Below are 26,777 nucleotides of genomic sequence, written 5' to 3'. Positions count from 1 at the left end.
CCAAAGAGACGCCCTTTTAGCCTGTCATCTTTAGTGCGCTGAACTCTAGATAAAGAATCACCGCGAACTAAATAATTACATGACTTAATTATGACTACTTCAAACCCGTGTACACATTATAGTGGTCAAGCATTGCGAAAAAATTGGCAAGCTTCAGCATTTCGAGCGCCTGGCTAAATGATACAAAGATATTTATTTTGCAAAGCGCGGAACTTAAATGGGAGTAACACAAACACACAAGCGCTAACTTTCAACAATGATTTATCGGAAGCCAGATCAAACATATATACATGAAAACTTGTGATCACTCAGGCATGCGCATTCAGGCACTCGAAATTAGTTAAGAGGAGTGTCGTGAGACACTGCCTCGAGAATGCGCTAAGCAAATCATGTCGCCATTTAATGGGGACCAGCCTTGAGTGTCAAAACGCTCGCCTAGCACAAGCAGGCTACCCTGACCACCTCCTGGTGTAAGTCGCAGAATCCCTACTGAAAAAGCCTACAGGTTGCCAGCAGAATGCCGCCACCGTTATGAATGTCCGAAAGAGGTTCACTACGATGCCCTACCTACACAACATTTCCGATAACATAAAAAAGGTGGGCTCTCGGGCAAAAATTAACGCGCCTTTCACGGCTCCAAACAAGCTGGCAAAACTGTGCAAGCGCAGCAACCCAACTGCACGGAAAGCACGTGGCTGTGACAAAAAGCACAGAACACGTCACGTGCCTTGCAAAGGAGGTGTTGTGTACCAGCTCCCACTAGCGTGTGGAAAATACTACGTTCTGCAAACGGGGTGGCGCCTCAATGACAGGCTTAGATAGCACCAAAGCAATGTAAAGAAGGGTGGCCATGGTTTACTTTCCGCGCATTGCAGCACGTGTGGGTGTTTACCTGCTTTTGTGTGAGGGCTATGTTGTACGCATTCACAAAGATGAAACTACACAGTTGGTTGTTGAATCGGCTACCATACATAAGTTACGGCAAGACTGCGTCAGCGCACCATTACTGTCATTATCCAGAGAAGAATTATCATTCCTTGATGCCTCCACAAATGCGCATGCCTGAGCGATCACAAGTTTTCATGTATATATCTTTAATCTGGCTTCCCATAAATCATTGTTGAAGGTTAGCGCTTGTGTGTGTGTTACTCGCTGACCCATCCTTGTCATTTCAGTTCCGCGCTTTACAATATGAATATGTCTCACCAACAAGGCCAAATATCTACCCTTCCCAAGATACAAAGATACCTAGCGTGAAAAATTTTGGCTGAAGGTTGCAATACATCGGCTTTTGCTGAAGTCGTAGATACAAACAGTAGTTACGGAATTAGCCAGAAAGAAACAATACAGAGGTGACAGCGGAGAACTGCTTATTTAAGTAGCCTGTAAAAAATAGCAAGTGCCTGTGAGACGTAGTAACGCCAGCCTTGTGTAAAGTTTCTATAGAGCTCCCCGCCAAATCTGCTCTCAACTTGAGCGCTGCTGCATTCGACTGCTGAAAGGCCATCTCGCTTATGTTCTCGAATTAACAAGATTTGTGTGACGGATTCATTTCTTTTTCGTAAGCACCTGTGCGAAATGGTAACCAATGCAGTCTTACCGTGTATCGCTCCGAGTGTCACTGTCATCGTGGCGATGCTATCGGGAAAGAAACTCAGCATTGCGCCAATGCCCGAGATTACTGCTCCTGCGATGATGACAGGCCGTGCGTTGAACCGGTGTGCCAGCGGTCCTGTGATGAGTCCTGTAAGGAAATTATTGTACTCTTTGAAACGCAGCCGTCAGATTATTTATTTATTTATTTATTTATTTATTTATTTATTTAATTATTTATTTATTTATTTATCGCACATATTTATTCAGCGAGTCTGTCCGCATATTCTGGTGTCCATACCAAAAAAAAAAGAAAATAACAGTATGAGGGCCTATTACATAGATAGTGCCGCACACAGCAGTTAAAAATAGCAGAGAGCTGAGCTAGTTGGTACGTATTCATGTACAAGGAGCACCGACACAAACTTTTCAACATAACTTGTGGAATATATTTGTGTGGACACGCACACATCATCTACAAAAAGGTATATTTAAAATCAATAGTAAATCGCGTGTCGCTCAACTGCACGCGAAACGCCCCCTCCCCCGCGACATCGACACCAACTTGGTTTTAACGTAAACAGTCACCAGCCTCCTACATCACGAGTTTGTGGCGGCTATCGTGATCACTGCCAGCGCTGTCTCCTAGTAGACGATTTCAACAAAAAAGGGGGGAATTGAACAGGAGTACAAAGGCCGACGTCCATGCTTCGATAGCGCATTTTTGGGGGGTCAAGCACGTTGACGACATTCCAGAGGGGACTATAGCAGCACCGAGGATGCCTTAGTTCAAAAGAGTTGTCAACGCGGCGCTCTATGCATGCGCTTTGTGTGCTCACGTAGACAGCTGTTACAATAAAACCACTCTGGGCACCTCACTTGGCGCTTTCTGCAACCGAAACTGCGACTGGCCGCTGTAAAACCGCCTCCAAATAAACCGCCGCGCGCAGAATCAAGCGCGCTTTCCAGTCGTGATAAGTTGGTCGTTAGCTACATATTGCAACAGAAAAAACAATATGCAAAATTTTTGTGCCAATGCCCCTTAAAAGACGGCGTGCAAACACGGACACAAGAGAGAAGTGAGGTCGTGGTGTCTTCGCTGCTCTTTTGTGCACGTGTTTGCACGCTCTGTATTTGAGCATGGTACAGGCAGTGCAACACACGGTGCACCGCCGGCACGGTATTGACCCATTTCGCAATGAAGCGATGGAATTATGAGTTTAAGTCCATCATGCGCGCGCTTGACCGCGGCGGGAGATGTGTCGCAACAAGGACGCATAAGCAGATGTTGTACGTACATTAGCACGCATATGCGAGCGCCCACTATAGTGGGGCAAAGCACGCAATAGAACACGAGGAAGAAGCATAAGACATACACAACAGAGAAATATACCACTGCGCGTGTATGAGCACAATGCGGAAACACAAGACTATACTTACGCTGCTATTATTACCATGCGCATAAGGCAACATACCCATTCCCACAACACGTTGACAAAGCAGCCGAAACAGAGGCATAAGCAAGCAGAACGAGCATTATTCTGCGCATATAGTCAATAATTTACGCTATGGAAAGTTCAGTTTGATTGGTTAAATTATTTTGCCCACTTATTTTCTGTCCTTAAAGACTCCCCTAAGAACATAGGGGGTATAAAGCATGTATTTGCGAGTGGAAACGCTGTCATGTGGTAGAGAAAGGAACACTGATCGGCGTAATAAGCAACTGTGTGGTGTATTTAATAAAAAGAAAGTCAAGTTATATTTAGAACTAAATAACAAGAGACGCGTAAAATCAAGAAGGTACACAAACGCTCAAATCTTGTTTTCTTTACAATGAAGGTAATATTAGTCAAGGGTGAAGCTTCTTAGAGAAGCTTCTTAAAATGGCAGTGCATGTCGTCATACAATGTTACACGAACTAATGACACAAGACGTCGACAATATGCTTTGTGGGGACAAAAAAAATAGGTATGTTTGTAATAAGTTGCGCAAAGCTTGGAACAGCGAAGCTGGGTGATCCTCAGCTCGTCGTGCTCTTTGCCCTGAACAAAAAAGCATGACTTTCTAAAGAAATCTTATTGGCGAATATATGCTATAATAAATTAGGCCCGCTGCCTCTAAACCAGAGAGATACGAAACCATAAGTTACACCAATTATTATACCAAATAGAGAAACCCAGCAATAATTTCATTAATTTGCCAGCCATAGAAATACAGTTTGGTGAAAATATTAGTGGCAAATACCTTTTACATAACAATGCAGTTATCCTGTAATCGGTGCAAATCTTACTTTGGACAAAAAATGTTGACGTTGCATGACTGCTAATGTCGTTGCTGCACGTCATAATGCTAAACAAAGCTCGAGAAATAGTAGAGCCTTCTCTGCTGATATTAGGAAAAGTTGGTATTCTTGACCGAACTTTCATTTTAGGCGAAGCAAGCTTAAAGATGGCATAGCTAGAGGGCACATTAATACAACACCACTACCATTCACAGTACACAGCCTATTGCTTCACTCTCCCACTAGTGAGCCATAATCTCCATAAGGTCACAAAAACTGGCTTGTTTAGAGAAAAAATAGAACGTTTTGGGCACAGAACCTACAATATCGTTATGAGGCACGCCGTGCTCGCGGTCTCCACATCACTTTAGACCTAATGGGGTTCTCCAATGGGCCCCTCAAACACGCTGATGTTTCTGAATTTCGCCCCTACAGAAATGCAATAACGCCACTCCCGGCCATGACGTAGGGCGTGGTCTGGAGACGACCTTGTATCCACCATTTTAGCAGCGCAATACCTTAGCCAATAAGCCACATGTGTGGCTAACGCTCGTCGTTGACCAATCGGTGGTCCTGTGCCTACATTACGCAGGTATTTGCGCTATACACCTACCCGCCAAGTAGACGAGGCCTCCCATAAGCATGATGGGCCATGACCCGTCGCTCCTATTGACTTGAAAGGTGTCCAGGATGGCTACAAACAGGAATCCCGCCGAACGCCTCCCAGCCATGGCGAAGAAGCATGCCAGGGCGCAGGCACCTTGACGAAAGCCAAAGCAAATCAAATTTATTAACCTCTGATTCGTTCCCGTAACACTTCTTTCATGCTCCCCTCCAAATATCATTCAACCTCACTCAAACTACGAAAACGGACGAAATGAAACTTATCACACCAGGTCTGTACCATTCAAGCGTCAATGGATATACATCACCTCAGCTCAATAGGTGTGCAAAAAGGATGGTAGGCACATTTACTACTCATTTGCGCGTTCGTTACACTATTACAGACAACGAACAGTCACATTCAATTTTAAGCATTTCTGCTTCGATGTGTTGGCGCTTTACGTTGTTTAGGTTATGAAACCTCGTTTCGACCACTAGACAGAACGATTATTTGAAGGTTCCTCGATGCCGAACAAACTACGGTCTCCAAATGCTGAAACATTCTCTCCCACACATACTAAGTAAATTCAATTTTTCATTGGAGCAATTGCGCCTTCTTTCGCGACAGGATATTTCCAATCTTTTTTTACCTACATGACGCAAGAGAAAAAAACAGGAAAATTTGGCACAAATTTTCGCAGTTCCGAAGATTTCTTTTTAACGCTTTGCTTATTTCTACTTTTCGTATTTCTTCAAAGAGTGCAATCCTGTGTACATTTCTTAGAAAAATGTTTGTAAGTAATGATATTTCTTATTGTGCCACTTTAGACTATGTATTTGTGTCTGTTTAGTTGTTTAGATGAATGCTGTCACTTTTTCTGCCTTGTATTTCTGGGATGTGGGGCTAGTCAAGCTGCGTATGTATCGCAGCTTTTTTCCCGCATTCCACACCACACGTTGTATCTTTGTTTCAAGAATGTCTGCGAAAATGTAAAAAAAATGTGTAACACTCTGATGAAATAAACTTCAACTTCAACTTCTCTCATTCCTCTGTTGCTTAATTTTCGGTCTCCCCTTACTTTTTCAGTGCAGGTTATATTTGTCTCTGGTTAACCTCCTCCTTGTGTTCCGTCTAACATTTACCTTTCTCTCTCACGCGGAAGACGTTTTGTGTAAGCCGTAGTTATGGTTGTTTTCGCCGTAAATGATACAATTTCGTATGATTCGCTGTGGTCGAAACGGCACACTGAGTTCCAGAAGCTCTTTGAGAAGTTTACGTTTAAGCTAAATACAATCAAACCAATCTTTTGACGTCATCAATTACACTAAAAATGGATTTGTTAATAAATGTCGAGCTTGCTTGTCAAAACACGTCGAGTGCATTTACTTCTGTGTTCTCGTTGAAAAAAAAAATCACAGCATATCCACGGAGTGAATGATGATGAGTGGGCGAAGCTGCGGAGGTTCATCGGTAAACCGTGAATCTTCCGTGAATTCTGCCCAGTACATCATCACCGACGTGAGATCGGGCGCGTTTATACTAAAGGTTCGATGAGTTATGACGACTTGCAGCGCACTTTAATTTTACATGTACGCTGTGAATTTTCGTTGTTTAGAAAACCATTGCTTAGAAAACATCTGGCGTCTTTCGTTAAGCAGCTGGCGTCTTTTCGTTTTGCTTTAGAAACATCTGGCGTTCTTTCGTTTTGCTTTTACGAAACATCTGGCGTCTTTTGTTGGTTTATTTCATCAATCAACGGCGTTTTGAACAAAATTTTTATTGTTTAATCACGCACAGGAGAAATCTCACCAGGCACTACCTTGGAGGTAAAGAATGGCTGCTAATGGGAATGAGAGACAGAAGAAGTCGGCTTTTAGCTAACGCTGCGAATTTTTTATTGTTCAACAACGCACAGGAAAAATCTCCCACCGGCACCACCTTGCAGGTCAAAGCGTAAGACTGGTTACATACTACGCTACGAGGGACGAACGGGTGCCGCTATAAGGAGCTTCGCCCCTAAAAGAAAGTTTTCCCCGCAAGTTATCTGAAGGCCTGTGTACGTAAGAGGCAGCAAATATATGCAAAAGCAAAAATGACTTCCTTGATATCTCACGATTGGTCCTCAAGCAAGTATATTGTCCAATGATAGCAAAACGATGTGCATTACACAGTACGCCGCTCCTACTTTGTTTTTTCTTATTTCTTTCTCTCATTCGAGACTTTCATAGAACACGTCTCTCATTTCAATCATTCGGCATGTTCTGATGTCTCCAGATAGCCGTTTCAGCACAAAACGCAGCCGAAACAGGGTAATTGTCGGCGTATGTTTTTACTGTGATTAAAACGAACTCACCATTGATACAAATGCCAAAACGAGGCAGCTATGAACGTCATTATGAATAATAAAGCCATTTAAGTTTGCCTGCGCAGAATACTTGGCCAGGTCATTACTGATGCTTTAATGTTGCCTCTTTTACCGCTTTGATATTTTAAGCAAAATGCACCGTCAGACAACACCCACGATCGTTTAGGTCAAGCTGAGTGCGGAAGTTGCTTGTATTTAAGTTAAAGCTTTGTTTTACTTTCAGTAAGGTAATTACCATAGTAATCCTTATAACAAGTCTACGTGCTAAATGTTGAATAACATACGTGTGTAAAGTGGTGAGTTCCAGTGCATTAAAGACGGCTTGCACAACGCTTGGCTTCGTCGTATCCCATTTCTCTGCGTTTTTTCTCGCAGCTTTACTGCGGATAATGTACACTATGGCACCAGTTGAAAACCATAGACCATTCGAACCTTGTTTCGCGACCTCACAAGGAAATTATAAACGTCTCACCCATGTGCTGACGTTCAAGAGGAGTTCCTAGATTCTCCCACGCACATACCACGCACTTAATTGGAGTGTACAGCCAGCGCGTCATCCTTGCTTAACACATACGCGTTGTTACTCTCCACGCTGTTTGTATACTCGTGCCAGCAGAACTTCTTCGTTTCCTCGTGTAGCACCCCAGCACTATTATCCCAGACACACTGTTGGCCTGGAGCCAACAATCCAGAGGCGGATGGCCATTGCCTGGCTGCGGTACTAGAGCATTGCACGCCTTCTGCACGATCCTCTTGCGCAAAGGTTAAGGACAGGTCCCACACCCTCGCAAACGCGGAAATATGCGCTTGCTACGGGAGGCGCATTTCGTGTACCCTCCCGCCTCACTTACCGGCGACGAGCCAGCTGTGCACGCTGTCCGGTCCATGTTGGGGCACGTGCGCACAGCCATTCCAGCGTCGAACCCGTGGGCCACCGGCCATGGCGGTATCTCGGTTGGAAACTGCATATGACACAAAATGGCAAGCTGGTCATTTTGCTGAGCTGCAGACTGACAAGATGAAATGGAAAATCAAAGCTCGTAGCTTTTTTTGTATCCACAGTAAATGGTGATGAGAATACCGCTTCCTGTGTGCGAATAAAAACAGACAGGCGCGATTCCTTACACTGCGGGCATTTGTAAATTTGTTCAGTGGAAGCGCGCAAGGAAGAGAAAGGTTCCTAAAAGGAAAGAAAATAGCCATACACCCCTTTTGTGGCACAAAGCTACAAAAACGGACGAATGACCTATTCCCCTTTCATCACTGGCATTGCATCTCTTGAAGAAATAGCGGACACTCGGCATCACCTTCCGTCGATAAATGTGGTCTTGAGGCTACTTAAAATGAATACTCCTCAGGGACAGAAACATTCCATGTCGCTGGAGAAGAGTTTCCATTTGGGCTTGTTGGTACAACATCGTCGACGAAAATAGCACTAGATGAACACGGACACGAGAAGAGGATACAGAAAATTGCCAAATTGCCAGAAAATTGAACCAAAATGCGAAAGTGACAATAGCGCCTGCGTTGTGTATCCTCTTCTCGTGTCCCTGTTCATCCAGCGCTATTTTCGTCGACGACGCTGGAGAACAGTTTCACGTTGAATACTGACACCGCTAACTATTCATGATGCTCTTTGGCTATCGGGAAATGCTAAACCTCTGGTTGTTATCCAGAATTGGGAGGCCACAGTCACCTCGAAAAAAAAAAGGGGGTAGGCATCACTACACTCCCTTGCGACCTAATCGAGACTTGCCGCATGAACTACGTTAATGCAGGGCATACACATGAATGCGAGGGCTTCCCCCAATGAGATCTTGTTGCATCGCAGACTCTCATGTAGCAACAGAAATACACTGAGACGGTTTCTCGCCTTAATTTTTCAGGAGGCAAAATTTGCGTTTAGAGAAAGAAGTTCGTGACATGGGGAAGCAGCACATCGCGCGTGTTCTCGAAGTAGGCGTTGGAGAGGTGTATACAACAGAGGTAACAAATTACAAATAATTGCAATGAATGAGCCATCGGCAAAACCTTATGGAATTTTATCCCGTAGTTGCAAGATACATTCATCGAGATCAGGGCCCACTATATGCATTGAACAAGATTCGGCGAGCGGGCAAACCATACGCATGAGATCTCGGAAAACTTGAGACCGAAGACTAACAAAGAACACAAGATATGGGGGAACACTTTTTCGTTTATTTAAGAGATAACGTTTATTATAACGACCCACATCGCAGATTTTGAGTAAACTACCGACTGATCTCACATCGCTGCAGTAATTTGTCTCTCATAAAACTCACGTTCACTTATTCGTGCTTCAATCACTCAATAATTAAACATGAAACAGATTTTACTGTCGCATTATTTCCCTTTCTCTTGCGCTTTTGTGATTTACCAAAGGGGTCCCCTTTACAACTCCGGCGAGAGTTACGGGGCCCCACCCTTATATATTATCCAATGCCTTTCATGCAATAAAGAACTTCGGGTCTGTGGGTGCGGGGAGAGGGGGAGGAGGGGGTTATGTGTGACAAGATGTCTTATAATGAGACAAGCCCTTACAGGACACTCAGAATAAATGTTGACCACACAGGCCCTTTGTAGAATTCAGGTGGTCCACAGAATTGCCCTGTGTGGCACATATGTCCTGTTTTTGCAATTAAGCTTGTCAAATTGTAGCTTTTATTATGAGACAAATAGGCCGTACTTTTCATGCAAAATGGCTCGTTTTGTAGAAGTTCAATCTGTTGTAAAGTGTTTTTAAGCACGTCATTTGCTTACACGACCCGAAAAATTCTGCGGCTTTTAATAGTGCACGCCGCTGTGGAAGATGCACGCAAGAACCTTAACTTCAATGAAATAGCTTTCATGCACACTGCAGTGCTAACTAGCCCCAGTTCAGAAAATTGCATTATCCAAGAAAGAGATACGCTTTGTTACTGGCATTCCGTATACAGACAGCGTGCGGTGACGTTACGTTATCGACTGACATTGCTTGCATAGAAATGCCGCTGATCTCTGCTGGTCCACTCATATACAGAAGGTAACAGCTAAAGCATCACGCACATTAGGTTATCTTAAACGGAATCTCCATGGAACTCCCGCAACTACACGTAAACTCGCATATCAAACATTCGTTCGCCCACAGTTAGAGTACGCATCACCCATTTGGTCGCCCCATCAGGCTTACTTAATTCCCTTGAAGCTATTCAAAATCGCGCCGCACGTTTCATTTCTAGGAACTACAACCGTCACTCCAGCGTAACAAGCATTAAATTATCACTCTCTCTCTTGCTACCTTGCAATCACGCAGACTAATTGCATTGCTTTGCTTATTTCATAAGATCGTCTATAGTGCCCATCAGTCATCGCTGCCTCTCGTAAAACCTTTCCGCACCTCACGTCGTTTGAATAACCCATTAAGCTACCAACGCATTTCAGGTAGAACCATCGCATTTAATTCGTCCGCCTTGCCACAAGCAATTATTCATTGGAATGGTCTTCCGGAGCACATCGTTACCATTCGAAATGCAACCAAATTTAGGGCCCAGGTAACGGAAATATTTTCTAATTGATGTGTTACTTACCTATTGTATAAGGACGTTTTCTGGTTTTTCTTTTTCTTTTTTTCTTCTTTCTTCTTTTTTAGTGTTCTGTATTACGTCAATAAGCATTGTATAAAGTTGTTCACATGCTCCAGTTACTGTTACCCCTATTATGTAACCCCCCCCCCTCACACAATACTCCGATGTAGGAGCCTGTGAGGTGATTTGAATAAATAAATAAATAAATATATGTGGTAGATAGTCAGAAAGTGCAGCTTAGAAATGCAGGAGTGCGTCACATGGTGCTTCCGAACTGTGCTCGCACAATCAGTGCTTGCATGAGCATCGTTTATTAAGAAGACTTAGTGGGTTGTTAGTGTTGATTATTCATACAAGAACGGTCATCTCGGCGCCTCATATCCGGGTAACGGCACTGTGCTAGCCGCCTCAATTCAACGTAAACAGTCCTACAAAAAACTTACATCAGATCCCACACAATGTGGGAGATAATTGCATGCCAGTAGCTGCCTACGCTGCCTTTTTTCTTTTTTTCTTTTTTGCTTTGAGCCAGCCATCACGCGGGGGATTGACGTCTTTTGTCTATCGACGTCTCTGTCTAAATTAAGTAGTTATGTGCAGATTGTGGGCTTATCAGGACGTTGGGCTACACTGGCGCCAAAATATAGCGTATAGTCCAACATAACTTGAGAGCACACATTACAACACGTCAGTTTAGTCGAAATGAAGTGCGCGCTAGGTTCAATGATGTGCATGTCATAACAAGCGATAATTGCCACACCGGGGCTGAGTAATGCTTGACTATAGCTTTCTGAAGGAAAGGAGATCACTCTTAAGGGCTCGTTTTTCTTTGTTAGACACAATATTAATGAGAACTAACAGACAATAACGCCAAGGAAAGCGTTCCGAGTCACAGGAGCACATCCATAATGTTTATTACGTGGTTATAATGACGGATAGCCGACACTACAACCGCAACTGACATTGCCGCGAAAGGACGCCTGTATAGGGTCTTTCTGCTAAACAGTTTCAAAAGCTGGCGCTGCTCTGTGGTAGAATACTTGACTGCCACGCAAAATGCCCGGGTTCGATACCTTCTCGAATCGTAATTTTAAATGCGAAGCATTTTTTAGCGAACCTTTGGCACTTTCAGCGTTTCTACCTACGTATTTATCTATCTATATATCTAGCCGCCTACGTCTGGGGGCTCTCATGACCGCCTCCATAACTTGGTGTAGACCAAAAATGACATGGAAGGGTAAGAGGATTTCACGAATATGACTGTCGGGTCATGACATGAAAACCGTGAAAATCCTGTCGTGTGCGTCATAAAACCCTCTCCTCCGCGCACGTGTGGCACATACCCATTTACCATGGGCCGCGGTGTACGGGTATGCGCCACAGGTCATTGACAGTTTATATCCACCCAGGAACGGCGAGAACAGACATTAACTGCGAGAGCGTTAAGAAAACAGCCATCGGCAGCGTTGACCCGACGAATGGAAAAAACGAAAATTTAGGATACCGGCAGGAATCGAACCCAAGCATTCTGCGTGGCAATCGGGCATTCTACCACAGAACCACGCCAGGTCAATAAACTGGTTTGGAAAAACAGCTTAAGCAGGCGTAATATCGGTGTAACGTCATTTGTGGTTGTGGTACTTGCTATCTAATTTTACAAGAAAGCAATAAACACTACACGATACTCCTACGATGTATATACTCCTACGATACAGATGTCATATCAGATTAACGACTGTGGTTCCAGTGTTGGCTCCGCTTTTACAGCAGTCTAATGAACATTACAATTGTATTCCTATGATTCAGCAAGCTATATTGAAGCGTTGCTCGACCCCGGAGGATTACATTAACGAACTTTACGTATGATATTCACATCATCGCACCGTAAAGTGCACTTAGTCCGCCAGAACGACGCAATGTCCACTTCATTTCTTACGAGGCTGGGCGATGGCCTCATGCTGACTGAGTATGATGCCAGATTGACTGACAGCCGCTTTGTAAACGGGCCTACGTAGGCCACATACGCCCAGGTAGTCTACAATTACGACAAGCGCGATCCACTGATGTTGGTCTGAGTAGAACTATCCAGGCCTACCAGCATCGACGGCCTATACCTCACCAACGCAAAGGAAAACTTCAGATGCCGACATGTCGCCTGCTCTATCGACAGGCAGTTTGTTGACGAAATGACCGAGGCATCCACGATTTCCAACAGCTGCACTATACCTCATACTTCACTACACATGGACCCCTCGTCACCGCGCTCACGACCTGATCCGATAACAAGTCATCACCAGCTGCTCGTGCTCACTGATCACGGGGATGATGACCTTGTTCAAAAACTGCGAAGTTTTTCCGCACACGCACACGGGTTCGTGAAACGTGCGTGCGTTCTCCATCATAAGGGACAAGTATAAGAACTACATATCAGCTTACCGCTTCTGGTGTTGGTATGATACCTACGTTGCCGTTGGCAGCGTTACCCAACTGTAAACAACCTGTTTATATAACACATGCGGCTCTTCAACATATACGTATGTGTACGTATTAAATTTATACAAATCTTTAGCGTCATTTTGTAACGTTTCGCTCACTAAAAAAATTACGGCACAGTCAACTTCCCGCCGCATGATTCGCATAACATCGACTCCCATGGTACGTGGGATCTGCCGAATTTGTTATTCTTTGCGTCCATCGGCATTTTTCGCTCACCGACAACGCCGCTGACGCCGGCACCGGATATCCTTTCACACAGGATCCGTAACCCTATCGCATTGAGCTTTCGAGTGTCTATTCTCGCCGTTCCTGGGTTGGCCTAGACAAGGGAATCACTTGCAGCGCATACCCGCATTTCACAGGCCATGCTTTTAGGGGTGTGCCACGCGTAGCTGTGGGAAAGGGTTTGATTACGTAGGCGACACGCATGTCATGTTATTCATGTCATGACCTGTCAGTCAGGTTCGTCATCCACGCGCACCCTCCTGTGGCAGTTTTGGTATATACCAAGTAAAGGAGGTGACCATGAGAGCACCCATATGTAGGGGGATAGATAGATAGATAGATAGATAGATAGATAGATAGATAGATAGATAGATAGATAGATAGATAGATAGATAGATAGATAGATAGATAGATAGATAGATAGATAGATAGATAGATAGATAGATAGATAGATAGATAGATAGATAGATAGATAGATAGATAGATAGATAGATAGATAGATAGATAGATAGATAGATAGATAGATAGATAGATAGATAGATAGATAGATAGATAGATAGATAGATAGATAGATAGATAGATAGATAGATAGATAGATAGAAGCGGCCGAGGTGCCTTTGGTTCGCTAGGTATGCTTCGCATTTAACAGACATTTCAAGTTGGCTGTTCGAACCAATGTTACCACAGAACGCACCGAGTACTGAAATGAAGCGCACACAAATCACGTAAGGGATCAGTGCTAGGAAACTGACAGCGAACACGACCGCATTGCTCAACATACATTCATTCATTCAAAGAAATTTACTGAAAGGTCCTGCGAGTTTGTGGGACGGGCTAAAGGTCCCTCCTAGGTGACGGCCAGGAGATCTTGAGTCCTGGCGCTCAACCTACACCTTAAAAATATTTCATGGGCAGGCTGTAGAATATTGAGAATATGTGCACATCGTCAGTTTGCCAGGCGCGTTCGCTGCAATAAAACAGAGTTAAATTCTTTAATGACTCGGACAAATGACGTGCGGTCATGTTCGTTTGGGGTTCAGCGCTGGTGTGCATTTTCTTCATACTAGTAAATCAAGCTTCGCCGATAGATTGCAGTCATCGTTGCGATACTGTTAAATTTGCGTATTGCATGATTTATGCATTATTGGTGATAAATCACTGTAAGCGCGCAGATTCCTGTACATTAGGAAAATCTTTTGAACCGACATGAATGTAAGCGGAATCCACAGTTCAGCGGAATCCACATGCACGGTATTGGCTCAACCATGTACCGCATTTGCTCAGCCATTTAGTGACGCCACTAGACAACTCAACCACACCTGTTATACCAGAGATAAAAGGAACGGCTCCTGTGCGCAATTATGGTTTACATTTAAAAGGAACGGTTCCTCTTGTTCCAGTAGCACTTACACTGTAGAATGTCTTATATGTCACCTCTTCTCGGTTGTGCGGCTCCTCCACTGCTCACTCAGGATTGTGAGCCCATGGTGTTGCAATGTCTCTGCCACGGATCTGCATGGTCTGATAGCTGCAAAAATAACAGATGCATATGATACGAACTTGAACTTCATTCTGTATTTCATTATTCTTTATTCGGCACATGCCAACAGATGACGTACCTTGGTGGCAGATCACCAGCCAATACAAAAGCATAAACTTGCTATCTAAGAACAGGGCACAATTGGCAGAATGAAGCAAGCATATTATATATATATATATATATAGATATATATATATATATATATATATATATATATATATATATATATATATAGGTGTGTGTGACCCTTCGACCATAGTGCCGGATACAAAGAACAGAGTTGACATAAACATTTTTTCTAGAATATTACTAGAGGTGTCCCAGTATACAATTCAAATTATTCACTACTCGGTTGATTCGCAAGACATTTTTACTGTTGGAAGTATTCCAGCAGCACAACGGGCCATAACAAGTATTGAAATCACACCAAGGAATTACATAGCTGTGATAAACTTCGCTACATTTGATGAAAAAATAGACAAATTAGTTCCAGTTTCCATATACACTCCCACCAACACAAACGCACTTGTAAAAGTGGCTTTTTGGAAATGTTGTGCCAGTGTTTAAAGGGGTAGCCTCGCGTTTCTTTTTTTTTTTTGCTTCAATGTGTTGGCCTGTTAGTCATAACACGGCACATCGTTTGCCGCAGCAAGCGACAGATAATTAATTACAGGCTCGTCATTACCGACCAGTGTCAGTTTCGGTTTCAAAAACGACAAGCCCCCGGGTGCAACTATCACCACCTAGCGGGTGCAGCGCTCGATCACGTCAGCGCACAGAACTGTGGCGCACTTCCGTGCGGTTCGCGAGCAGCCGCCCAGAAGTAGGCTGCTGGAGCGAAGAATTGATGTCTGGGCAAGTTGGAATTGGTTATGCATCTTCGAACGCAGCAAAAAAAAATGGCTGCTATGACGTCATCACAACTTGTTGCAGCCTGGTCACGTGAGGGAAGTAGGGGGTCACCAAGGGTCACCTTTCTTTGAGGGTGTCAGTAGCGCGAGGGTGTCGATCGCTCATGCAAACTTCAAAATTCATTTAGAAAACCTTCCAAGCTGCATTCCCTGTTGATATTTTGCAGAATATATACGAATGTTCACGGGAATCGATCCCGCAGGCTCTCTCGGCCGCGAAATTTTGTGTCAGCACTCCTTTAAGAGTAGTGAGCAGAGTATGGCATTGTCTATGAAGCCGAGAACGTTGTCGCAATGAAGTGCCGAAATTATACTGAACAAAACCACCGAATCAAGTGGGGAGGCTTTGCGAATTTAACAAGAAATGTGTCAATATAAGGAAACCCGGCATCTTTTTAGGTTTTTCGATCTTGAAGCACCTTCAATAAACTCGTGCCGATCAGTTGCCATTGCCCCTCCCAATCGAGCAAGCATTTTTAGATGATTAAACTATGAAGATAATAATAACACATCAGCACTAGTGTCTACAGCACGACTATTTTCATCGTTTGGAGGAATGCAGACATGCACAACGGTGTCACTGCAGTGCTTCTCTGACATGCCAAGCACATAGCCATCCTTGCTTACAACATTAAATAATTGAATATGTGGTGCTGCATATCAACAGGACTGCACATTGCACAATTCCTATAAATAATTTGCTGTACATCAATCTAACTTTTCCATGTTAGGTTGGCAAAAAAATATTTTGAAAAAGCCATTGGTTGAAAATATACTAAATTATTTCAGAACTGAGAACTATTGGATTCGATTCGCGCTTGGTTTTCATTATTAGAATTTGCTTCGAAGTTGAAAAGTTGATACTCGCACTGCCCCTAGAAATGACCAAATGGAAGGAACTAATAACATTGCTTTACACTCGATCATCTCAAAACGTCCATGTCTAAGGAACTGGCATTACACACCACCGGTAGACACGTCAATGGGTAAGTTAAAAAACAATTTGGGTAAACATGTCAAGAGACGTCCTGCTGGCATGAGCTGCAACGATGCCAGCAGCTCATGCGAGTAAATGAACGCTGTTTTATGACCAGTGCAAAACGAATACCTCTCACAGTCATACCCAATGAGCCCTGTTTGATGCTAGCTAATTGCAAGCCATACATTTTTTTTTTTTTATTTACGACATCGACTTGGCAAGCCATACTTGGACATTTCCTGGTTTCATCGGAGCATTCAAGTATATGACGCCCTTTAGTGCACGTCCCTTCCCATGGCATTAGTGGTATGTAAAGAGCTGGTTTATGTGGCATACATGTCACATAGCATGCCCAGAGCTATATTTTTCTTAACATCAGCTAAAGTATTAGCTTCACTCGTGTGTTCTTTGATCTTTGCATTGCATCGTTTGCATTGTTAGTGGATACCTGTCCACTGCGTAATACAAGGCAACGTTCAGGCTGATGACGCTGCCAAAGCTGGCAGCGTCTTCAGAAAAGACGCGGCGACACTCGTATAAGTCGTATCGGGACACGCTTGGCGCTTCCAGCGATCCCTCTGGACAGATGCTAGTCACCAGTATGGGTCTCTTTACAAAATTGTTCCATCGTGTGACTTCGATATGCCGCCAAACCTCAACAGACAAGAAGGAAAGATGCCTGCACCGCATCACATTAAACGTTGCCTACACTAACTACTTCAATAACAAAATTAAGCTGTCGGACTCACCATTGTGCGTCCAATGTAACGTCCCAGAAGACCTCAAACAAGTTTTGTGAGAATGCAGGCGTTACAAATCAGAGAAACGAACTCTGAAGGCGGCCTTGGACCTTCAACAGGACTCGTGCTTAGAACTGAGACATATTCTGGGCCCATAGCAAAGCAGCACCTGTGCGTTACGCGCCACGAAAGCGCTACTGATTTTCTTGCGGGCCACGAGCCTGAACGAAACTTTGTAAACTATGTGTGGGTGTGCGTATGTGTGGCTGTATGTGTTATGCGGTTATCAATCATCACCCAACGCCTGGAGCAGCATGTCAGGCAAATAAGTAGGCTAATTTCTTCAGCTTTTCAATAAAACTTCCCTCTCTCTCTTTTTAATCCACGTCACTGCCTTTCTCATTCCTAACGGTACGTCTAGAAATTTCGTACTGCCGGTGGTTGTACGGTGCCTTATAAATTTACAGCCTTTACGATGTTAACTTATCGCATTTTCCAGTTTCTAATGCCTAGGACAAATAATACTGATTTCCATAGTGGCTGCCACGTTTGAATGCACACTTGATTTTCTAGACACCTTTGGATCATCACTAATATCTAATCGAGTTATTTGTTCTTACGGATACAAAATTCACATCTGTATTATTCGGCGCTTTGGTGCATGCCAAATAAACGCTGATTTCCCGGCCCTTTCAAAGGGGCTACCTTTGCGTCTTCATGGAAAGGAACAGTAATCACGCGGCATAAATGCATATAAATAACAAAACTTAGCAGCATCAAAATAGTAGGCATTTGTGCAAAGCAGAATCATAATGTAGAGTAGTGAGTGGCCAAACCCACGATATGGAAACGCGTAACTGCGTTAGTCACTAGAGTTTTCTCGTGGAACGCTGTTCAGGTAGTAGCTGAAGAACAACGAAACATTCACTGTTCGCTTGTTGAAATGAATGCGGAAGACATGCTGTAAGCACTACCCCACCTTTCCTAGCCCCTTGATGTTGGAAAGTAGCGGCGCTCTTTTATCCTACGCCGCCACACCCTCGCCGCGCCGTCAACCTCCTCTTTTTTCACCCTTTCTTTTGCGGAGCGGCGCTTCCGCAACGCTGAATGGCTGCGACGCGCGATACCTCCCAGTCAAGTGACTCTGACATCACGAGAAGCGAGCGCAAGGAAACTTCGCGCGCTTTCAGTTACTCACGCACGCCATGAACCCTCTAGGCGTGTGTGACGGGTGTGGTGAGGTGTATGCGTGTATGTATTGTGTATGTGTGCGCCTGCGGTTGTATGTGCGTGTGCGCGTGCTTTTGTGTGTGTCTTCGCGCCTGCGTGTGCGCGCACGTATGCGTGTGTGTATGTGAGCATGTATTCGCCTGTGCGCGTTTGTGCATGTCTGTGTTGGCGCGTGCTTATGTGCGTGTACGCACGTATGTGTGTGTGCATGTTAGCGCCTGCGCGTGCGTGCGTTTGTGCGTATTTTCGCGCGTGTATGTATGTGCCTGTGTGCCTGTATCGCGTGTGCATGTATGCACGTGCTTGTCTGTATCGTGACATGTGTAGGTATGTACGTGCGTGCGCGTTTGTATCGCGTATGTATGTATGTATGTATGTATGTATGTATGTATGTATGTATGTATGTATGTATGTATGTATGTATGTATGTATGTATGTATGTATGTATGTATGTGCGTGCGTGCGTGCGTGTCTGTATCGCTGTGTATGCGCATGTGTATGCATGTTGCACTTTTTGTTGCAATTCTGATGAGAGAAGTGTGCAGGATAACTGGGATCTTGTCAAAAACCTAGTTACTGATCTCACCAATGCGCACATTCCCCTTCGACGCATACGGAACAACACAAAAAGACCGTGGTATAACACGCGTCTCGAACGTTTGTCCAATAGGAAAAAGCGCCTTTCCCGAGCAGCCAAGTTGCAAAGTACTACAGATCACTCGGTAACGTATCATAATGTGGAGGCAGAATACGCGGAAGCTGTGCGGTGCCCCAAAAGTAAAACGGAGCACGCGAGCTGTGGTCTAACGGGGCGAAACTGCATGCCAGCGAGCTCTATCAGAAGATGCTCTGCAGATAGCGAGAGTGCGTCAGCATATTCGGCTGACCCATCCCGATATTTTGATGCTCGCCTTATCGCCGGTTCGAGCGAAGCCCCTGCTACCATCACTGCTCGTCAGGGGCGAGAGTGGTGGTATTCTCGGCCATGCAGAAAGCGCATGCATCCGAAGATTTCGTCACGACGCAGGCGAACAAATGCACAAGTAAAGTCCCTTGATATAGAGAAAGTAGCGACACTCTCCTCCATATCCTCTCCCAAGTGTCCAACCCTCCTCTCCCAAGTGTCCAAACCGTATCTATCTCCTCTCCCAAACGACCACAGTGCGGGCGCCGGCCCTATAACCCTGCACGCGCCACTTCCTATCAAGAATGCTATGTCACGCAGATAACGCGCGCGTTTCCCAGGCAACGGCCCGTGAAGCGGGGAGGTGGAAGGCGGGAGAGGAGGGTGCTCGGCGTGGCGGCTCGGTTAAAAGAAGGACGGTACTTTCCCAAAAATATCCAGGGACTTTATGCACAAGGAGTTGAAAGCGTCCCCTGACGAGCAGTGATGGTAGCATCGCGGTTTCGCTCTTGCCGGCAAGCGATTGTCGGGAATGCGCAGACCTCGTAAGTGCGTGTGCTGCGCCATTTCGACAACTGAATAACGGTTGCAATCGTCGAGCCATTTGAATTTTACAAGTACACTAATACTAGAAGCACTGGATGAAACAGCGTGGTGGCCAGCGCCACTACCGAACGTTTCATGAAACTGCGACACCCTCTGACGCTATGTCAAGACATTAACACAAGTTAATTGTTAAAGTCGCCGAGCTCTTCCACTTCAAGCTACGAAAAACAATGCCTCTGAATATGGATGTTCATTTAAAATAATTATACATTTATTTATGCATTGGGTACATTCCTGAATTCCCCAGCTCGCCTATTGGCTGTGTGCTCCCTCTCGCCCTTTTGTTCGATCCTCCTCCCCGTTCTATGTTACACTCTTAATCAGGTCCCGCTTAAAGAGCTAGGTACAGCCAGGAAACCGGACATTTTTCTCTGGTTTCCTGGATATAGCCAGCATTTAACCAGGACCTTATTATAAGAGTGTAGAACGCGTACAAAATAGAATATCGGGATGGGTGAGCCGGATATGCTGACACACTCTCGCTATCTGCGGCGCATCTTCTGATAGAGAGCGCTGCCGCGGTTTCGCCCCGTTTAGCCAAAGCTCGCGCGCTCCGTTTTACTTTTGGGGCACCTGAACGTGCTGCTAAGAATTGTTTCCAAACGCATACGTTGCCTGAACTGTTATCAAGGAACCCCGGCAATTTTGGAACGTTATAAATGCTAACCAAAATGCGGATTTATCAATCAACGATGACTGGTGAACCGCTACCAGCATCTGAATGTGCTGCGTTATTTAACAATATTTTTTCGGCCAATTTCTCGGGAAACACTGCTGCACCTATTGACGCAGTTGCGTGCCGTGACTACTGCTCAATGTATCCAGTCACTTTTGATTCTCAAAGTTTCTCAAACAGACAAGCGCATATTCGTCTCTCTTCTTGTAGAAGATTTTCCAGCAGTCTCTTTACCAAGCAACCTTGCCGCTGGACTGGAAGTTCGGTAAGGTTGTGCCGATACACAAGTCTGGGAACAAACACTCCGCTCTTAAAGGGGCTGACAACCAATTTTTAGGGCACCTATTTTCCTTAGCCAACGGAAAGCTAACTAGTCAAAGTGTCTAGACACGAAATGGTAACTTGGAAAACACCGCCAAACATTTTTAACGAAATTTTTCTGTCTGCGGCGAATATGAAGTCTTATACACACTTGACAACACATGCTGCAAACAGTGAGCGAGAGAGGTGTTAGTGTTCAAGCGCGGCGGTTTAATGCGCATGCGTGCATACCGCGCGCGTGCGCCGCGGCTGGACATGGGCCACTGGCGGCCGCGAAGGCAGCGCCGCTTCTCACCGTGCAACTCATTTTACCTCGTAGGCAGCACAGAAGAAAGCGGGGATAGATAATGATATACATACTCTAACTTTGAGGACCAATTATAGCGCGCATGACAACATCAGACTACGTACAGCAAAGTGACCGTCTTCATAATCCTGCTTCAAGGTTCATCCACTAGGCTGCGCGACATACCGGCTTTTGTTACCTTTAAGCACGATTTAAAAATATAAATCCTACTTACAGCGCGAAAAGGATGCTGGAATATGTCACTATATTTCATGGTCTTATCATTTCTACCAGGGTCTAATCACCCGTTCTGCCCAGTTGTCAGTCCCTTTAAATATCGGCCCATTTCACTAACAAGCATTCCGTGTAAACTAATGGAACATGTTGCAACATTTTTAGAATCGAATTCATTTTTTGCATCGGCCCAACATGGTTCTGGCGTACATTTTCCTGTGAAACCCAATTGCTTCTTTTCACTCGCCACTTGCACACCATTCTTGATAAACAATCGCGAATTGACTGCATTTTCCTGGATTTTGCAAAATACATTTCAAAAAGTCAGTCACGCATATTTACTCATGTATAAGCTCTCCTCTCTCAACCTTGACTCTGATGTATTGGCATGCCTCGACTATTTCCAACAAACCGTCTTCATACGTCACTGTTAACGGCCATGACTCGCCGGAAATAAGCGTAACATCGGGTGCACCACAGGGCTCAATTTTGGGACCACTGCTGTTTTTAATATATATTAATGACCTACCTAACTGCGTCTCTTCATCCGTTCATTTGTATGCCGACGACTGTGTGCTTTACAGAGAAATACGTACCGATGATGATAAGAACATCTCGCAGAGAGACTTAAACAGGATTAGGAATTGGTGCGATAAATGGCTTATGAAATTAAATCCCAACAAATGCGAGCTAATGACAGTCTCCCGCCAGTTTAATAGCTTCTCAACATACAAACTGAGTGATGTTTATCTTGACCACGTGCCGTCATACCGGTACTTAGGCGTCACCATTTCTTTCAATCTAACATGGAATGCCCATATTAACGTCATCACGAACAGTGCTAACCGTACATTGGGATACATACGTCGAAATTTTAGCAACGCCCCACTTTCCCTCAATATGCTTCTTTATAAAGCTTTTGTGCGCCCGAAATTGGAGTACGCTGTTGCAATCTGGAACCCTCACGACGAAAACTTGATTAGGTACCTTGAGCTAATTCAAAATAACGCTGCACGTTTGATTCTATTGGATCATCACCGTACATCAAGCGCAACAGCAATAAAGCACCATTTGTCACTGCCACCTTTATCACTACGTCGCAAGCACTTCCGCCTTTGCCTTTTCCATACGGACTATAATCATACATCACTGCGTAGTGAGCTCATTACGCCTCCCACACATCATTCCTCTCGGATTGACCACAAACACAAAGTTAAAGGTACTTTCTGCTACACAAACACATTTTCTTGCTCCTTCATACCGGTCACATCGAACGATTGGAATCAGCTACCAGGTGACATCGTTTCCATCTCAGATCACTCCCTCTTTCGTCATTCTTTATCAGCTCACCTACTTGGCGATAGCTCTCCTTAGTCATCCGATCTATTCCCCCTCCCTACGAATTTCTGTCTCCACGTGTCAAGATGCCAGCGTTTTCCAGTGGATTCTTCATATTGTGTGTGTCTGTCATTTCTCTTACTTTTATATTTTCTTGCTAGTACTGTGTAATTATACCACATTCACTATTTGCATTTTGTGATTTCCTTATTTTTACGTTTCACTTTTGTTGCGTTTCATTGAGTAGTCTTGTTCACGTATAAAATAATACGTTTTTTTTTCGTTGTTTTATATTTTTCATGTTGTAACCCACTCCCCTCTTTAATGCTTCGGGCATTGAGGGTAACAAAAATTAATAAAACAAAATAAATGTGCGTGTGTGTCTCTATCGCGTGTGTATCCGCGTGTGTATTTATGTGCGTGCGTTCGTGTATCGCGTGTGTGTATGTAGGTGCGTGTCTGTATCGTGTGTGTACGTATGTACGTGCGTGCGTGCGTGTCTGTATCGCGTGCTTATGTATGTGCGTGCGTGTCTATATCGCGCCTGCATGTATGTGCATGCGTGTCCGTCTCGCGTATGTATACGCGTGTGTATTTGTGTGCGTGCGTTCGTGTATCGCGTGTGTATGTAGGTGCGTGTCTGTATCGTGTGTCTACGTATGTACGTGCGTGCGTGCGTGTCTGTATCGCGTGCTTATGTATGTGCGTGCGTGTCTATATCGCGCCTGCACGTATGTGCATGCGTGTCCGTCTCGCGTATGTATCCGCGTGTGTATTTGTGTGCGTGCGTTCGTGTATCGCGTGTGTATGTAGGTGCGTGTCTGTATCGTGTGTGTACGTATGTACGTGCGTGCGTGTCTGTATCGCGTGCGTGTCTATATCGCGTCTGCATGTAGACGCATGCGTGTCCGTATCGCGTGTGTATGCGCGTGTGTATGTAAGTGCGTAAGTGTCTCTATCGCGTGTGTATGTACGTGCGTGCGTACGTGTCTGACAGCGGCATTGGCGCAAAGAGGCTTCGGGCCTACTTATTTCGCCCAATTCAATTTAAGTAAACCACGACATTCCTTCTTGGCTGCCTTCCTGGAGCTCATCGAAACCACAATTATGAAAGGAATTCTCGCCTATACTTTATGGTGCTTACATTATATGCGCTTAACACACCTCCGCGTTACGGACAGCTGGAGCGGTGACGGAGAGGTAAACCGCTCAACCACCAGTTGGTATACTCTGTTTTTTGGAAGCGTTTCCGTTTGTATTCATCGAATCGCCTTAAAAACTATATTTGTCACTTTGTTCTATCGGAAGCCCACTTTCGTCGCGACTATTGCTTAAGTGACATATTCTCAATTAATGCTTCAAGGGGCCAATTAAACAAATGCGCGCAGTGATTCTAATGCGGCTGCAGCGATCCAGTGGAGGGTTCAACGTGCCGTGCGCACCGCGCCGGCCATGGGATGGCAGAAATCCGAGAAGAATTGAGGAGGAAAACGCGCGCGCTGAGGAGAGTGTCACTACTTTCAAGGTCAATGGGCTTTAGCCCGTCCAACAGAGAGCACCGCGCGAGAGAGAATGTGTGAGAGATATGACGAGCGTTTCTGAAGTGTTGTGCATCTGCCTGGTTAACTTAGTCTGTAAAGCGCCGGGCGCTTATCGTTGAGGACCAAGAGCACTGAATTCTAAGCGCACAAACATACGAGGACATAGAACACGTACGACACACAGGCGATGTGCCGTTCGTGTTCTTTGTCCTCTTCTGTTTGTGCGCTTACAATTTACTGGTCATGTCATACCAACACGCCCAAACTGCCACAATTGAGGACCGAGAGGTCATAGGTTTGATTCCTGGCGGGGACACTGTTATGGCGAAAGTTGTTATGAAATCAAAACAACCGTCGCTTCTGGCGCCGAAGTTGGCCGCCGCCGCCGCTGCCGGCGTCCGTAACCGCTATCGCGCGAAATAAGAAAAACTAAGTAAGGAAAAATATCCAGGAAGGAACGGGGTTCGAACCTGGGCCCTCTGTGTGGGAGCCCAGTATTCTACCTCAGACCCATGCCGGTGCTTGAAACAGCGTTACAAGACCCTATACAGGTTTCATGTCGGGAAGAAACCACATTAACATATTGAATGTAGCGTGGTAGAAGAGTTAAATAACAACCAGACGTCACACAACGTGAATTCCGTAACCAGGCGTCACACAATGCGCATTGCAACACGAGTGGGTCGTTGAATGTTTCCAATCCATTGAAAAGGGCTCTGCCATATTTCTTCATCGTCATCAGGCACAGCATCAACGAAGTACACATAATGCTTTATAGGTGTTTAGCGGGTACCGCGGTTCTCCGCAGAATGACAAAAGATTGCATAGTGGCTGCTTCCCTACTTGATTTGATTTGATTTTATTTATTGATTGAGGTGAATTAGGGAAAAAAAACGTCAGGTCTCCGTGGCAAGCGCAGCAGAGTCACAGCGAAAGCTCGAAGAGCGGCATTTCTAGAGCCCGTTATAAACTCTCTTGCGACTAGTAATACAAGTACGCTAGCAACGTACCCACTACGCCACAAATCATAATTTTTGTTAAGTTGGGATGCACCCACCACGACATTACTTGTCATTCTGCGGAGAAGCGAGGTACCATCTGTAAGGCACTATGTGCAGTTTCTTTATGCGACGGCTGATGACGATGAACAATTCTGACTGAACCTATTGTAATGGGTTGGAAGCTTTAAAGGACCCACTAGTTACGTAATTCGCATTGTGTGACGCCCGGTCGTTATTTCACTCTCCCACCACGCTTTATAACATACGCTAACGTGAGAAAGAGATAGAGAGAGGGAATTAACTTCATTGACACTCTGAGGAAATGGACCATGGGAGCCTTATGGGCTTCCATGGCAACCAATAGAAGTGCACTTGCGAGGAACCCACTACGCTATAAATCATCATAATTTTTGTGAAGTAGGGAAGCAGCCAATTTGCAATTTTTCGTCATTCTGCGCAGAACCGTGGTACCAGCTAAACACCTGTAAGGCATTATGTGTACTTTGATGATGCTGTGGCTGATGACGATGAAGAAATATGGCAGAGCCCTTTGTAATGGGTTGGAGGCATTCAACAACCCACTCGTTGCGCAATTCGCATTGTGTGACGCCTGGTTACAGAATTCGCTTTGTGTGACGCTTGGTTGTTATTTTACTCTTCTACTACGCTACATTACATATGTTATGTGGTTCCTTCCGGACATGAAGCCTGTATAGGGTCTTTTTTCAAAGCAATTTCAAGCGCCGGCATGGCTCGGAGGTGGAATACTGGACTCCCACGCAGAGGGCCCAGGTTCGAACCTCGTTCGATCCTGGCAATTTCTTCTTATTTCGTTTTTTTTTCTTATTTCGAGCAATAGTGGTTACAGACACCGGCGGCGGCGGCGCCGGACAACTACGGCGCCAAAAACGGCCATTGTTGTGATCTCATAGCAGCTCTCGCTGTAAAACAAATTATATATCACGCATTAATAACTTCCAGAAAACACTCTATAGAGAGGGGAACGCATTAAGGTTTTAAATTCTGGCAATGTTAAGTGCTGTAAATTATAGCCTGCTCTATTGTATGAGTAAAGAAGTCTAGGGAGATTGTTACATAGCATTTGGTAAGCATAGTTCGTTCTAAAGTGTGGAACCTTCCATACTTCACAAAAATTATGATGATTTATAGCATAGTGGGCTCCTCGCAACTCATATAGTTTCATGCTATAATACATAGAGGGGAATCTGGCGCTAGTGTGTATGCGGGCTCCTTGAGCGGCGCTTAAACCACCATGGGAATGATGGGAAGTACAGGCTTGGGATCTGCTTCGGGTGGATTAG

At 44.8% G+C, this 26,777-nt stretch overlaps 1 protein-coding gene across 2 annotated transcripts in view; it reads right to left on the bottom strand.

Annotated features, from left to right (window-relative positions):
- Positions 1-26,777, bottom strand: part of LOC119391064 (monocarboxylate transporter 9) — a 104,218-nt gene that overhangs the window by 5,643 nt on the left and 71,798 nt on the right. For both annotated transcript variants that reach the window (XM_037658747.2, XM_049415035.1), the window contains 4 exons: positions 14,559-14,676; positions 7,695-7,805; positions 4,488-4,634; positions 1,601-1,744 (listed from right to left, as the gene is read on the bottom strand). In XM_037658747.2, coding sequence (XP_037514675.1) covers positions 1,601-1,744; positions 4,488-4,634; positions 7,695-7,785 — 382 coding nt within the window. In that variant the 5' untranslated portion in view covers positions 7,786-7,805; positions 14,559-14,676. The remainder of the gene's footprint in view (positions 1-1,600; positions 1,745-4,487; positions 4,635-7,694; positions 7,806-14,558; positions 14,677-26,777) is intronic.

The sequence above is a fragment of the Rhipicephalus sanguineus genome, chromosome 4 (genome assembly GCF_013339695.2).
Source record: "Rhipicephalus sanguineus isolate Rsan-2018 chromosome 4, BIME_Rsan_1.4, whole genome shotgun sequence".
In the NCBI taxonomy this organism is placed as follows: Eukaryota; Metazoa; Arthropoda; class Arachnida; order Ixodida; family Ixodidae; genus Rhipicephalus; species Rhipicephalus sanguineus.
The sequence above is the reverse complement of the archived record's forward strand: the minus strand, read 5'-3'. Positions and strand labels throughout refer to the sequence as shown.